Source organism: Pelecanus crispus, chromosome 3 (genome assembly GCF_030463565.1).
Source record: "Pelecanus crispus isolate bPelCri1 chromosome 3, bPelCri1.pri, whole genome shotgun sequence".
Taxonomy (NCBI): domain Eukaryota; kingdom Metazoa; phylum Chordata; class Aves; order Pelecaniformes; family Pelecanidae; genus Pelecanus; species Pelecanus crispus.
In genome coordinates, this window is record NC_134645.1 from 124953653 (window position 1) to 124970433 (window position 16781).

Genomic DNA, 16781 nt, shown 5'->3' on the forward strand with positions numbered 1-16781 from the left:
TGGGACAGTGGCTGGCTATGTGGCCTGCAGGGCTGGGGATGAGAGGTGAGGCACTCACCATGGAGCAATGCCTTCCCCAGGTTTCACATTTGGGCACTGTGTGTGTAGGGTGAAAGACAGGTAGTATAGCTGTTGACGCTGATGTTCCCCTGCATGCTGAAATCCTGAGTGGAAGCGGGGTGTGTGTGTGAGCTTAACTAAAACAAATGTGAGCGAGCAGGTGGTCTTTCAACTCACCATGCTCCATCCCTCAAATCCTGGCTATATTGAGAGTGTTTGGCCACATCTGTGAGTTTGGCCACATCTGCTAGTGTGTTGAGCAACAGCTAGCTGATCCCCTCGGCATGACGCTGCAAATGCTATAGGCAGTCTCTGCTTATCGTGACCTTCCCTTCATCTATTTGTGTGAGCTGACCCAATGGGACAGAATCCTAGTGATGCAGGTAAGGGAAGGTGAGTTGCGGCTGTGGTTATCGCTCCTCTCTTGGCCCTACAGGAGAAGCCAGTGTAGGATCCATCTGCAACCCAAATCACTAAAAAGCATATTCTTACCGTGCTTCCCCTCGGTACTCTGCAAGACATAATAGATCTGCCTACATTTACAGCACTGAAGTGAGGGTGTTGTGCTCCCAGCTGCCACTCGCAATTGTGGGAGCAATGCGCAGAGTCCCCCAACCTGCTCCAGAAACTGTACTGCCACGGGCCTGCCTCGCCCAGCAGGCAACTCTGTTTCTTCAGGAGCAGGTGAAAATATCAAGGCTTATAATTAAAGCTTTCTCTAGCTAGAGAACGTTTCCCTGCACGTTTCCAGAGCCCGGTGACATGGGGAGGGCTGTTCCATGACAGCCTTTGATCCCAGACATTTGTAACGAGCTGATCTTACAAATACGACCGTATGACTCGGACTTCGTGGCAGCATCCAGTTCCCGTAAGGCAGAACCCAGCTATGTTCTACACATGGAAGATTTATTCTGTTTGAATTTCATGGGACTGATGATTTGTGTCAAGTCTGAACCTTGGCAAAGGGCCCTTTCCCAGGAAGTAGGTCCTGGACAGGTTTGCAGTGATTATTTTTATGCAGGCAGTATGAGCTACTTGATGAGTGAAGAACTCATACTTGCCCCAAAGGTGGAGAAGGGTATCTTTTCTTCCTCTCCCAATGAAAAACAGTTCAGAAGTTTTTATTCCATTTTTCTGTGAAGAAAATGCACATTTGGGTTAAATTTCGAAATCTACAACTTGTACAGATGAGGCTTTTAAAGAACTGAGTTCTAAGATGGGGAGGAGGGGTGGCCTAATAGAGCATTGTATATATTTCCGACTGCCATAAGGTAAGGGAAGGAATAATTTAATTTGTGTTGTTTCTACCTTGAAAAACAAGACCTTGTACTCCTGTAGGAGTGTTGAGGAGATAAAGCCCACTAATGGTGAGTTTCTTGGATTCTGCAGAGACATGAGGTGCATTAGGTGCTCAGATGGAGGGATCTGTGGTATCATGACATTGCAGCCATTTAACACCTGCATAACCCAGCCATGGCTGTGCTGCTTTTGGGTGATGCAAGATCTCCAAGTCAGACTTTGCACACCATACCGTGCCAGATGCATGCTTTGTCTAACATCTATACGAATGTGCTTAGCATCTGCGAAGGGAAAGTTATTGTGAAGAACTCCATCCTATCCTTGTCATGTTAAAGAGAAAATCTGCCAGGATCTGCTTTTAACTGGAAACGTGCTGAAACTTGTGTCTCTGACCGTAATGGGAAACCCCTGCAAACAGCTGGACCCCTCCTTGAATGCCTTGGGAACTCTGAAAAGCTCCTACAGGAATTTGACCTTATTTGTAACTCTGTTAATAAAGCCTCCACTTTGCTGGCAGCATGTGCAGAGACAATACACAGAGCATAGGGAGGTCTCTGGGGAAAGGGTTATTTGCAAGCAACAAACCATTAATATCCCTCAGCCCAGTGAGCCCTTTGCCCCTTTATCGTGCTGTTTACAGCTGCCTCTGCCTGCAGCTCGGAGTGACTCGTTTATACCAAGAGAAGCAAATTTAAAAAATGGCCTTTTCCTACTCGTATCTGAGTGCAAGGTAATGGTCTAATTAGGAGACTGGGGAGGAAGAACTTGAATGTAAAACAATTACTCTTTTGGTCATTTAGTGGAGTGATATCCTTGACCATATTTGGTGCACCTGACATGTTCACGTGCATTTTTGCAATAGCTACCCTCCTGAACCACAGAGAATGAGGTGGACATGTTCAGCTGACCTCTAACATCAGGATTCCAGTCTCCTTCTCAAGGACCCTGTCTCCCTCCATCACGTATATAAAGATCCCACAGCAATTTCACTCCTCATCTGGGTAGAAGGAATCTGGGCTTGATTTCGGAGTCAGCACAAGATCGTGGGAACTCTGTCTCCAAAGCTTAGCTTTGGGTCGCGTTGTGTGGCTTAGGCTGAGCAGTCTGCTGAGAAGTAAAATGTCCTTGCCACTTAACATACTAGTGCTCTCCTGTGCCTCTGTAGGGGGAAAATGGATGTGTTTACAAAGCCCTGAGGATGGTCACTGGTGCTCTCTAACTCGTTGGATCTGATAACGACAGAGCAGAGGAATGAGCTCAGCAATGGAGCCTGTGCTTTAGGTGCTCATTCCATGGTATTTTTCATTTTAATGCAATGACAGAAGGTGATTCAACCCAGTTTGTTTTGATTTCCTACTCTTAATGCACATGTATATATGACTTCAACCAGAGCCTTCACAGTCCCTCATATAAATATTTATTACACCATATAAATAATCGACCCTTCTAGTTTGTTTGTCTGTGATCAGATCTAGCATGTGAATAAGTATGAAACACACGCAGTAAAAAAAATCCGGTTTATTCCATGGTACATGTTCCCATTCCTGCCAACACAAGAGCTGGTTTTAAGAGACTGCTGCCCCTCCAGCTGTGCATTTCTGTCTCTCTTCCACTTCACCATCCGTGATGATTTTCCATCCTGCATTTCCATCAGTACAAGTTTGTGGCTGTGCTCTAATCTTGGTCTTAAGTGAAAGACTTAAAAATAAAAGGCCTCCAAATTGTGGAGCCGGAGTGACGAGGGGTAGTAACCTCTGGCACTGGTGGGGGAGGCAGCGGGGGAGTGGGGCGGCAGGGGGAGACGGGGTATCCACTGAAACCTGTGCTGAGCAGATAATGCCATGGAGCACAGCGGTCCTTCAGCGGATCCGAGTGCTTGTGGCTGAAACGCTACGTCCTGATTTCACCGTATGGGAGATGACAGCCTTTAAAATGGCTGCAAGGCTGGGTCTGTGGGATGAGCAGCAGACGTGGGAGGGAGTCAGACGGGGTCTTTCCTCTCTAATGTGCACGCCAGTCTTCCAGAGCGCGCCCGCCTGTAGGTGCGACTCTATGTACGTTTGATTTACATTCAGTGCAGAAACTACTTTATTGTGTGTATAGCTCATGATTAAGAACATGTTTTTAGAGGCCAGTCTGTTTGTATGCAATAAAACCCACAATATCCAAGTTTGAAGGCTAAAAAAATATCAGTTGCTCTTTTAATTCATATATAATACCTTATTAAATTTAAATTGAAATGAAATTCCCATTTAGAACACTAAGTTAAAGTGGGACAAAGCCTGCTTTCAGAATGTTGTTTTTCAACTTTAGATACTTTGCGTGTTTCACTTTTTGTCTCAAAACACCAGGAGGTAATTAAAATCACTTTACAGCTGTTTCTAGAAAACTCAAGCTATTGTTGGATTCCACAGAGTCATAAAAAATGATTTATATGAAGTTGGTTTTATATGCACACAATTGCTATTATTAAAAAAAAAAAAAAAAGAAAAAATTCATTCAAATTTGCTTCTGGGCAAGATCTTTCTCAAAGCCAAGGTTCAACTTGGTTTTAAAAAAAGTTGTTTACAGTGGAGTTTGACCCCATGCAGTGGTTGTAAATAAAAATTCTGAAAGTAGTAATTTAAATAACACTACAGGCTCTGTGATGATATTAGTATGATATTTGAGGAAGTAAAGGACGTATTTGTATCACTAGTAACAACCTCTTTAGTAGCTCATCTTATAAAAGATGCCTATTGCCCAATTATTAGTTAAAAGCAAATACAGAATATAATCCTAGTAATAAAAGGGCAGAATTTAAGAGATTTAAATCTATAGCATCTCAATTTATTTCCATGCAGTTAGTCTGAATGAAAACCAGTGTAACTTGTTCAGAACTGATAAAGTTTCTTTTAAAATAATTCAGATGTCACTCAAGAGTATTACAAAATTACCATGATGGTGAATGCTAAGCCTGAGAAACAAAGGTAATGTGAAACCTGTGAGTTTGCAAGCACGCCATGCTTTAGTTTAGGAACCAAGGGCAAGAAGTGACTTGCAGATTGTGTCAGCTGGGGAGTCTCTTAAAAAAAGTGGGCCAGTCCCACAGCTTCTGAAGTTCAGACCTTGCTTCAGCCTAGGCCCTTGTTGATCTACACCCATGTTCAGGGAAATACTTTTGTTGGGCTGTAATGAATAGGAAGGACAAATGAACTCAGGGGCTGCACAGAGCAGTAGATTCATTGAATTCACCATCCCTATCTTATACTGAGTGAAGCAAAAGCTGTTAGCTTCTTCACTTTTTATCTTGAATGCCTTACAGCCCACAATCAACTCTTCTCTCCTGCAAATTAAATAATAAATTTTTACTGTCATTGCCAGACCAAAACTGCTTTGTTCTCTGAGACTTATCGGAGCCAAGTCTGAAGCTGTCCTCCGATTCTCAGTTTAGCCCCCAAACCTGCAAAATGTTATTAATTTGTTCAGCTTTACACACTCTGAGTCAGTCTCTGCAAAACTGGAGCCTCATATGTTTTATATAAGTTCTGGTTCCAGATACAAAGGTGGTAAGATGATTTGAGTTCACATTAATAAACCAAGTGTTTCTAAACGTAACTATAGCATTTGTAATTAAACCTGCAACTGATCCTTCAGTTGCAGTCTCTTGATGTGATTAGTTTTTTTTAAGAAAGTTTTCTCTTTTCTGGTCTACTGCTTAAGTTTCCAAAGTTTTATGAAGTCTGTGGCGAGTACTTTTCTCTCTCTTTCATTAAAACGTACTTTTTAATGTAAAGCTGGCCTTCTTTGCAGATCCTTCTAATGTTTGGATGTAGATTTCTTTTTTAGTCAGCTGTTTTCAGTGACATTGTGCAAGACATAGATGCTATATCCAGCTGCACCAACGTGAAGTTCCCTGCTGCTATTGGTAATAATGATGATAGCAATTTATATCAGAAACCCGGCTGAACATGATACCAAAGTACCTGACACTGCGAAAGTAAAAACCAAATAGAAAGTCCCTCAAACATAAAAGCTCACAGAAAAAGAAACAGCATTCTGTGACTGATGCTGTCATGGGGGAAGTAGACTCTTCTTGGCCTCAACATTGACCATGAGATGTTGGCATATCTCTCTGACTCTGTTCTGCACAGCATCAGACAGTGCTCGTACCACAGCTGGGGAGCAGGGACCTGGGAAACCAGAGCTGATGTGTGGGCCAAAGCCCCAGTGATGCTTCCCCACCAGTCCTGGCTGCAAATCCTTTTCCACAGCCCAGTGGCTCATCAAGGAAAAATTCTGAACATGTGCTTACAGCTCAGAAGTGCGTTTAACAGTCTCTTCTAATGCATTAATTTCTTTTATTTCCTTGCTTGAAGAGGGTTTTCTCGTGCTTGGAACAGATTGACTGTGTAGGTTTTCTGAAGCCCGTTCTGTTCTGGCTCCCAAACCAGCAGCCTTTTAACTGTTTTGGGTCTCTGCTCCTGAGCTTTCCTCTTTACACATCTGCTTCTGCATCTTTTCTTGTTTAAGGGTAGTCTTTTTTTTCATTGGTTGGTCTTCACATTGGTTGGTCTTAAGGGCTGAGTATCTGTAATCTGGTTTTCTCCCTCCTGTCTTCTACCACTCCCTGTGGTTCTAAACCCAACTCACTTCTTGTGACCTCTATAGAGGCTTGTGTGCCACTGCAAGGAAGAGAAATCCCGTGTACTTCTGTTGCCCCCGTCCAAAACTGTGTGACAGCGCTATGCTGATAAAGAAATTACCTTCCCAGGCCGCTTACTGTAGAGAGAAAGTGGACAAAGCCCATCTTTATTAACTATCTTCTGCACTGACTTTTAAAGAGAACATCAGGCTTAATGGGCATAGGCTAAGCTGAAAATGCCTGGGATTAGATATACTGCATGGTGCAGACTGGCTCATCAATACTCTATGAAGACAGCCTTCACAGGCTCCTAGGATGGCTAATTTTGGCTAATTTGCAGCTGAAGCATAGGCTTAGACACCTCCAGCAGCTGTCACTTTATGAAGGAGCTGAACTTTGTATCAACGGCGGCTAATAGAACATCTTTAAAATAAATGAGAAACTGTCCAAGAGCAGAAGAACTTCCTTCCCTCCTGCTTATGATAGAGATTCTGTTGCAGAACGAGGCAGTTTTAAGTCACTCCTAGGCAAAAATGTGAAGGAATGTGCAAATGTGCAGCTGCCTCACCTGCAAGGTTGGAGTTACTTTCTTCCTGCTTAAGTCCTTTTTGCCATTCCATTGAAGTTTGCTTTCTTTTTTGGCAGATGAGTAGATAACCACAGTGCTGATTCAGGCATCTGTCAGCTTTCTTTGCAGGAACTAAATTTCCCTCCTCTTAGTTAATTGACTCCTGCATCTTCCATCTTTCATTCTGTCCTCTGCTTCATAGCTCTCAGCCAGTAAATTTTCCTGTTTTATTCTTTAGCAAGAAATCGTGCTACGTGTTTTGGAGAAAAATACTGTCCTCTGCTTGGGAGAAGTTTCTTCCTAGAGCTGTCAATTGTTTGTAAATGACTTCCCTCAAGGGAATATTTATCTTAGGCTGTTCCTTTCACCTGCTTCTCAAAAGATAGCAAGGAAAGCTAGGGTTCTGGTGACTGTTTTAATTTGAGATGTAGGTCTGCTCCTGATGCCTTTATACAGAGCCAAAGTGTGCCCAGAATTTGTCTCTTGATCAGACACCACCAGTCCTGTTCCAGTTCCTAATCACTTACCTCACATGCACTGCTGGAAATAGTATTTTAGGCAGTGATTCTCTTTCTGAAGCCTTTAATTACAGCCAATCATTTGGTCCTTTTGATACTTTAAGGTCTTATACTTGGTTGGTTGAAAAAGTAGAACAAGTTCTCAAACTTTTTTTGCTAAATTGATGGACTCAGAGAATGCATCCTTTGAGAAGTGGGTGGAGTTTTCCTCTCAGGCTCTATTTTTCTTTTTTTTTTTCAAGTGCACACATGTTGATATTGGGTTGTGCTCCATGCCCTGCTCTCTTTCCAGATCCATGGACAGCCTGTGGAAAACTACTACCTGACAGTCTTGCAGCATGCTGACTTATTCACACATTCAGGTATACATGGTCCTGCTTGCTCTGGGCAGCCTGCCTCACCTGGGCAGGAACCTGCCTTTGCAGTCCAAACACGGATGTGGCAGGTGAGCCTGATCATGAAGTTAACAGATGCACAGATGTTCCTGAGCATCTGGCATGTGCCCAGCTTCACTGTGGGATTAGTCACCCATCTCAGAACTAGGTGTCTAAATCTGTTTGTGGATCCATCTGTGATGACTGCTGCCTTGGAAGAGGCTCTGATCTCCACCAGAGCATCTAAGAGTTACCGTAATACAAAAATTAAACTGTTTGGAAACATTCTTTCAAACCCAGATAGGTTTTGCAATCAAAATCAGCAATGTATGGCTTGGATTTCAGATTTGGATGTGTCATCCTTATTGGAGAAAAACAAGTAACAGTGAGTAACCAAAGTAACGGATGTGATTAATAGGCATTGGCTCCAATTTCTTTTTTTCACCAGGAAGAGGTAATAAAGAAATAGTCATGCTGGGAAACAGCCTTAAACTGACTCAAACCCATTCATTGTGGTGAGCTTGATGATATGGACATTACATCACTGAGACTGATTCCAATTTTAAAGCCAATGTTGTCTGCAAGCTGCAGCTGGTAAAATCCTCCAACATGGCTTTGTTGCCATCTGATTTGGATTTTTAGCCTGTCAGAGGCTGGGCTGATAAAGATAGTAGATCAGGGAATATTACCATACTAAATGAAACTGGTAAGATGGATTACCTACTGAGGGCTTAGACTAAGAGTTGTGAAATGAAACTGGCCAGCAATCTGCATTTGTGGAGTGATCCTGTGAAAGGGAATTCACCTTGTATCAGGAGCAAGGCTGGAAGGATGTGCAACTTCTAGAAATTGGGGCCAGGAGTAAAGAGGATAAAGCAAGCTGATCCTACTCTCCCCTAAACCCAAACTTTAGCTTAAAATACCATATTGCAAAAGCACAGCTGATATCTTTAAACATTTTCACATGTGGAAGTTTCACCGTAGCCAGGATTCACATTTGCTCTTTGGCAGTGTACTGAAGCAATCCAAGGCTAATGAAAGCCAAGGGTAACTCTGGCCCAATGTGTGTAAGTGGGCTCTCTGTCATCTGTGAGGTCTTGAAGTGGTTTTTATTGCTCTGCTGTGGGATTTGAGCTTTGTGGGCTTTAAAAGGTTCTTGGCAGGGGCCTGGCTCTGCTTAGCAGTACTTACCTCAGACTTAGTGATATGGTGTTGGCATTTGTGAGTGTCCTTCCCATATCTGTGACACATGGGATCACTTGTTTGTCACTGATATCAGGATGGTATTTCATATAGCACCCGCAGTTTGCATTTAGCAAGCACACAATCAACAAAAGAATCCTTTCTTTGTTGCCCTGAATGAGCATGCCATCTGGTGCAATAAGAGTGCCACATCTAGTCTCCCACTTCTGAAGACCTGGAAAATGTGAATTTGGCCAGCTGAAGGGGACCATAGCCCAACTCTGCTCTACCACATTGCTGGGCTTGGCTTCCCTGTGTCTTTTTGAGAGGCTAACTGCATGTTTTATTGGTAAGAGAACCTCTGTTTTCTTGCCTCTCTGAGCTCTGGGAATGGGCACCTGGAGATGAAGACTTCTGACCTGGAATCACCACCTGAAGAGGTACTGATATACTTGCAGATCTCACTTTAGCCCAGCTCCCTAAGGACTTGTTTACATTTGGAAGTTAAATTACCTACACGTACTTCATAACAGCCAACAGGATGATGTTGAGTGTTTTTATACTCCTGAGACATGGGGGTAAAAGAAAATACCATGTTGTCACTTCTAGAGCTCTGAATGACATGGTGGTGACTGTGATTTACGAGTGTGCTGTAGCCTCATCTATCACTCAGCCATCTCTCAGATGTATTATTGACATCTTCAGTGCCAGTTAGTGAGGGAATAAAGACGCTTGAATATGACATTTTGGCATGCAGCTAAATGACCTCCTTATCACAAATCCTTTGAACTGTATAAGGGAGATGGTCCCATTTGGAGGTTTTGATTGCTGCTCTTACATTTTTCAGTTCAATGTGTTATGTGGAGGATGAACATGTTGACAGATCAAAAAAAACAAGAGGGGAGACCAAGCTAATTTCAGTATCGTTGTAGTCCTCCCTCAAAGTACTGCTGGCTGCTTGCCCTGGCATTTATGGGAATGCACAAGGCATTCGTGCTTAGAAATTGTGAGGATGGAAAAACAGGGAGAATTCCCTGTTGTGACCAAAGGGAAGTCTTTGAAGTGAATACTTTGTCAAGTTTTGTCCATAGAGTCCATTTCTTTTTTTAGGGCTGGAAGAATATGACTGATTCTGAGAGAATGGCTCAGGCCCTACCATGGGGAAAATGAGAAGAGTATTTGGATTTACCATGTGGGAGCCTGTTGTCAGTAGAGTTTACCTGGATCTTGTAACATGGGTACCTCAGATGACTTTCTGACACCCCTGCATTCACCAGATTTTGGTGCTCATTAGGGTTTGGAGGTCAGTGGCAACAGTAAAGACTTGCCTAAATTGTGGCTGTTTGCTACGAGAGCCAAGGAAATGGACTACTCCACAATGCTATGTTGAAGTCAAACTGGCACCCACTTAAAGCAGTCAGAGATCAAGATTGCTTAACATCTTCAGTAATGCCCTGGATAATGGGATGGAGTTTGTAGGTGGCACCAAATTGGACAGGACAGTTGTTACAGCAGAGAGTAGGGACCTTGAGGAACCTCAGTGAGATGGAGAAACCTTGTGAAGTTCCACAAAGGCAAGCGCAAAGTTCTGCACCTGAATAACCCTCTGCAACAGCACAGGCTAGGGACCAGCTGGCCAGAAAGCAGCTCTGCAGAAAACGGACCAATGGGTCTTGGGGGACAAGAAGTTGAAGATGAGTCAGAGGTGTGGTCTTGTGGCAATGGTGGCTAAATGGATACTGGACTTTGTAAGTAAGAATATTGTAAGCACATAAAGGAGAGGGTTTATTCACCCTGGCATTCCAGTTTTCCACTTAACTAGAGTACTGGAGTATCCAGTTTGGGGCTCCCCAGATAAAGAGATATGTTGAAAAACTGGAGCAGGTCCAGTGAAGGGCCACCAAGCTGGTCAGGGGGCTGGAGCTGGTCAGGGGAAATGTTGAGGGACCCGGGTTAGTTCAGTCTCAGAAAGAGAAAGCTCAGGGTGGGATCTTACTGCTGTTTTCTACTACCTAATAGGTGGCTCTACAGAAGACTGTTCTTGGAAATGCATAGAAAAACCCCAAACAAACACCAAAAGCAGTGAACACAAGTTGCAGCAATGGAAATCTGATTAGATACAAGGAAAAAATTCTTCACCTGGAGAGTGGTTTAGCCCTGGAACAGGTGCCCAAGAGTTTGGGGAATATTTATCTGTGGAGATTTTCAAAACTTGCCTGGGCAAATTCCTCAGCAACCTGATGTAACATCAAAGCTGGGTGTGATTCGAGCAGGAGGTTAGACTGGATAAGCTCCAGGTATTGCTGCCAACTAAATTATTGTATGGTTTATGTGCTGCAGGCCCAACAGGTGACTTTTTTCCTGGATATATTTTCAATATTAAGGTTTGCAAAAAGTCCACGTAAAAGAAGCTTTTAAAATCTCAATGCCTTACTTTCCATGCTAGGGGATTTCATCCCCATCTGTAATTGAAGCATGTTGAGCCTCTTTTGCTTTTCTGTTCATTTTGGCTAGTGCAGGTTGAGCTGGAGCAGCCTGGCAATTGGAGAGCTCTGAACTGCATGGGAGGAAGGAGATCATCAATACCAAGACATTGCCTGGTGATGGCTAGAAAAACTGGTGATGTTAGTGTGAGGGTATATAACAGATAAAACTCCTAAAAGCATTTTCAATGTGCTGAGTCTACAGATCTGGCACCTAAGAGTCAGTCCAGTTTGTTAAAGTGGAGGGCAGAGTCTGTAGTTTGTCACCCGTCATTCCTACAAGAGGAGCGTCCCAAAGGCTGACCACCTCTGGTGACGCTGTATGCAAAAGACTTGTCATGCTTCTTGTCACTTGTCACTTCTCACAGGACCAGTAATGGGTAATTCCCCACCCTCCTGCAGAGGTAGTGTGCTCCTGTGCTGGGGGTGAGGCCTCTGTTCAGACAGCTGTGGGATGCTGTCTTTTTTGCGTGAGAACAATAACAAATAAAAAGAATAGCCACCCTCCATGAAATCCTGCGCAGTGCTTAGATTTGATGAGTTTCTCTAACTGGACATTTGACAAAAAGACAATAAAGCAGGGTTGCTGCATGCCAGATGTTTCCACTGGATCCTCTGACACTTGTTGGATCAAAAATCCCCTAAAGGAAGTTTGGGTGGTTCAGTATGAAAATGCCCACATGGGGCCCTGTTCTTTTGTCATTTGCAGCATGTGAAATAAAATGCTGCCTTTGATTTGAGAAAAAAGACGTGTTGCCCTCTAGGCTTAGTTTTCTGTGGCTTTCCCATGTCTCTCATGGCTTCTGTTATTGTGCTGGTTCTAGCATTCAATACCTTTTGGGGTTCATTTTCCCTGTCCCTGCCTCCTGATTAGTAGCCAAAAGGGGTTTGTATTCCTTTCTCTGTAGCTTTCCTGCTGCTTTTAGCAACAGCTTAATGTTGAAGAAATGTCTTCTTGTCAGCTTCCCCTTGTGCTTGGCCCTGGCTGGACTGTGAAAGCAAACTATCAGTCTAGCACCTATAAGTTCGAGAGCTTGTCTGTAGGAATCATTTTCACCTTAGCTGAGAAAACAGGCACAAACCATCTGATAGAAGACAATAGTTGGGAAAATATTTACTTTTGGAGCTTTCCATACTCTAAATTCCTTATATGACAAACATTTCTACTTGCATGGAATAAAAACACTTAACAGAATATTTCTACTTAGATGGTATATGGTAACATTATAAGTATTTAACCTCATAGTAACCCTCATTAGACTTCTTAGAAATACAATATCTTTTAAGACCAGTCAGGGACACTGATCACCTCTGTCTGCAGAAGGGGGCCAGATATGGTGACTTTAGAAAACTCTCTTGGACATAACAAAGGCTAAAAAAGCCTACCCAAACTCTATCTTTTCCCTTCAAAATGAAACAAGCTGTATTGGGTTTGCGTGGCAAGGTTTTGGTATCAGGGGGCTGTAGGGCTGGCTTCTGTGGGAAGCTGCTAGAGGCTTCCCCTATGTCCAACAGCCAACGCCAGATGGCTCCAAGATGGACCCACTGCTGGCCAAGGCTGAGCCCATCAGCAACGGTGGTAGTGCCTCTGGGATAACATAGTTAAGAAGGGGGGAAAAAAAACCCCTACACAACAGCAATTGCAGCCAGAGAGAGGAGTGAGAACATGTGAGAGGAAGGGCCCTGCAGACACCCAGGTCAGTGCAGAAGAAGGGCAGGAGGTGCTCCAGGCACGGAGCAGGGATTCCCTTGCAGCCCTGGTGCAGCCCATGGCGAGGCAGCTGTGCCCCTGCACCCATGGGGGCCCCCGGGGGAGCAGAGATCCCCCTGCACCCGGGGAGGAGCCCACGCCGGAGCAGGGGATGTGCCCCAAGGAGGCTGTGACCCCGGGGGAAGCCCACGCTGGAGCAGGCTCCTGGCAGGAGCTGTGGCCCCGTGGGGAGAGGAGCCCAGGCTGGAGCAGGGTTGCTGGCAGGACCTGGGACCCCATGGGGGACCCACGCTGGAGCAGGCTGCTCCTGAGGGGCTGCACCCCATGGAAGGGACCCACGCTGAGCATTTTGTGAAGAACTGCAGCCTGTGGGAAGGGCCTGCATTGGAGCAGTTCATGGAGGACTGTCTGCCGTGGGAGGGACCCCACGCTGGAGCAGGGGAAGAGTGTGAGGAGCGCTCCCCTGAGGAGGAAGGAGCGGCAGAGACAGCGTGTGATGAACTGACTGCAACCCCCATGCCCTGTCCCCCTGCGCTGCTTGGGGGGAGGAGGTAGAGAATTTTAGAGTAAAGTTAAGCCCAGGAAGAAGGGAGAGGTGGGGGGAAGGTGTTTTAAAATTTAGTTTTTATTTCTCATTACCCTACTCTGATTTGATTGGTAATAAATTAAGCTAATTTTCCCAAGTTGAGTCTGTTTTGCCCATGATGGTAATTGGTGAATGATCTCTCCCTGTCCTTATCTCAGCCCACGAGCCTTTCATTATATTTTCTCTCCCCTGTCCAGCTGAGGATGAGGAGTGATAGAGCAGCTCTGGTGGGCACCTGGTGTCCAGCCAGGGTCAACCCACCACACAAGCAAAACCTGGAGAAAATCAACACACCCAAATCAAATCAGAGTTTTACCCTTCCCTGAACAAGATGACAGTGTCCATGTCCCTTACACCTGTGAAGTGGCAATTTGCTAATAACTTTGCATGTTACTGTGATCAATTGCATTATTAGCCAGCTAAATAGACCTACAGGAATTCCATAGGAATATTATAACTGTAGTATTACTGTATTTTCTGTTCCTCTGACAGTCTCTTAGTTTCTGGGGAAGCTTGTAGCGTTTATGAATTGGAGTGAGACTCCAGAGATCTGAGTCTTTTCCCATGCTCTGCACTGATTTGGTGTTGTTAGTCTTTTTACTTTTCTATGACTCTGTTTCTCCATCTGTTAAAATGAAGATACCGATACCTGTCTTAGAGTCCTTTCAGACCTTTATAGAATAAATGCCAGGTGAGAAGGAATTATTTTTATTATGGAGAGCCTTTGCCTTTGAAAACAAGCCATCTTTTATTTGCAGCCTTCTTTCTATGGATGTATGGGGATTTCTGATTCTTCATTGTTCTTTTTGGTAATTTTCTTTCATCAATTTACAATTTATTAGAGGTGTTTAAGAGTCAGATACACCTTCCCATATAAACACAAAGATTTTTAAATATTCATGGTAAGCTCATATGTATTTGCTCTCACAGTCTGCATCTGGTAAATTTTCTTTGGCAATTTGTGATATGACTGGACAAATATTCACAAATAGGTATCCTTTTTCCCTTTTAGAATGTCAGTCAGCTACAGCTCTCCAGCTCATGATCAAGCACTGTCACGGGAAAAGAAGCTGCAGCATATATGCCAGCACCTATGAATTTGGAGATCCTTGTTATCCAGGCATCCGAAAGCATCTTAATGTCATCTACACCTGTGGTGAGCCACGAAATTCTCTTGCTTTAACTTTCATTGGGGTATGTGTTTGATGAACAGTGGTGTGTGAACAATGACAAGGCTTGTAATCATACATAAAAAGTTGTTGAACTCCCCGTTGGCTCATGGTGGCTCTTATTTGGTCAACAAGGGAAAGCTCTGTGGGTCACCTCAGTGGTTTCATTCAGTCTCTTTTTCTACTCATTGGCTTGACAGAAAAAAGCAGAATACATGGAAATGATATTTTGTTAACCAATTCAACACTGCAAGGCAGGAAAATCTGGTGATGAAATCCATCCACTCAGTGGATGCTACATCCTGAATGTTAGCATCCTGACATTACAACTGACTGCAGCAAAGTTAGGTTATCAGTAGGATCTTCATTACTTTGTTCTGTATTTAATTTTGAACAGTAGAATAAGACAATCACCAATCCATACTCATCCATGGCGTCAGTAGAAAATCACTCCCAAAATCTTCAAGTGAACATTGCAACATTTTCCTAACAAAATATTGTTATTTGAAAAAAAAAAAACCCACCCAGTTGGAGCTCTCATTTCAGAGCTTAAGTCATAATATTGAGCAAACACTGTACTCTTACTTCACTAGTCATCTTATTTTGCAACAGAGAAAAAAAATATTCCTCTCTGAGCTCTGTGGTATGAAAACATCAGGTCTGTCTTCTTCCAGTGATGACATTTTGGTCATTTGTTGATGATACATTTGAAAATATTTGCTTGAGGGTTTTGCTTACATAGCTGTTGCTAGGATCAGTTTAATCTCTCTCTCCGTTCCTTTCTACGTCCACCTGGAAGAGGAAATTCTGGTGCTATTTTGAGTCTGCTGAGTAGAAGGCTGAGTGTGTAGTAAAGGAGGTGCTGGCTGTGTTCTCAGGCAACAGCAGGTCTATGGGTTAGTCTCTATGTGTAACTGCAGCATGCTGAATCTGATAGATGGTATTTGAGATGGAGTCACTATGGTGTTCTGTGTAGTTGCTGTAGCATGGCTGATGAAGAGCTGAGAGACAAATGCAGGAGCATCAGGCTCTGAATTCCTGTCTGGCTGTTGTTTCATTTGGCAGGGTGACAGGAAGGTTGAATTTTTTTTTCTCTTGGTTTCTTTGTTTTTGTTTGAAATGATGTAGCAAGAAGCAGCAAGGCTATCCATGCAACGCCTTGTGAATTTTCTAACCAGGAAGGTGATGTTGTTATATCACTTTTCTTATAAAGAAACTGGAGAGAAGCTTATCCTCATGGGAATTTGATGTAAATCAAAGCAATGCAGTGAAACAGGAGCTTCATAACTCAAAGATCTAGGGTCAAACCAAACAGAGACCCATGATGTATTTCCAAGAGGATATCTCCTTCAAAGGCCTCCACAGCCTTATTCTGGCATTGTGGTCCTGGTCCCAAAGTCCACTACAAAAGGCATTAATGATCTCTTAATCTGATCTTAACTTTCCTAGTCGTAGCCTAACTGCATCAGGAAATAAGTCATGCTTGAGAGCACAAAATGGCATGTTTTGCTTTTTAGTGGGTGAAATCTGCCTCATCCTTTGAAGGTGGCCATGGCTCCTTTTCAAAACCATGATCTCAGACATGTCTCTGGGGTGGATTTTGTGATCATCAGGGACATATTTCTCCCTTCAAACAGCAAAATCTTTCAAAATGTAAAAAACAAATAAACAAGAAATCAAATTCCAGTCCCATGTGCGTGTGCCTGACAGAAGTAAATCCTGGCATTCTTTTAAAAGAAATGATAAACCCAAGCAGTTTAATATTCTTATGGTTTAGAGAACAATTGCAGTGTAGAAAACCTTCTGTTGGATACCTCTTTGTTTCAGGTTTTCATAAAGCTGCATGCATCATTGCTCCTGGTATGGTGTGCTCCTACTTTCACAAAACCTATGGGAGTCAAAGGGGACAGGCTTGGACTGGCAAACATGACCTCCATCTAGATACATTTCCCTGTTCCACACCTCTTGTGGTTGCAAACACTTGATCCCTGTAGCGCAGGATGCGGCTTTGCTGGTATTCACTGGAGAGCAATGAAAGACACAGGGTAACCCTGGAATAGCTTGGGAAACATGATGGGTGTACAAAATGTGTTTCTCTGAGCATTACTTCAGCCTTTCTCATTGCTGGTTCAAATGGGTGACTTCATCACTCTCTGAGATCAAGCAATGCAGTCAGTCTGCTCTTCTCTGCCACTGCCCAGCTGCCA

At 43.6% G+C, this 16781-nt stretch overlaps 1 protein-coding gene across 1 annotated transcript in view; it reads left to right on the forward strand.

The window, feature by feature from the left end:
- Positions 1-16781, forward strand: part of LOC104034256 (protein eva-1 homolog C) — a 219075-nt gene that overhangs the window by 96619 nt on the left and 105675 nt on the right. Inside the window, exon 5 of the mRNA XM_075708204.1 lies at positions 14418-14561. Within this exon, the coding sequence (XP_075564319.1) occupies positions 14418-14561 (144 nt within the window). The remainder of the gene's footprint in view (positions 1-14417; positions 14562-16781) is intronic.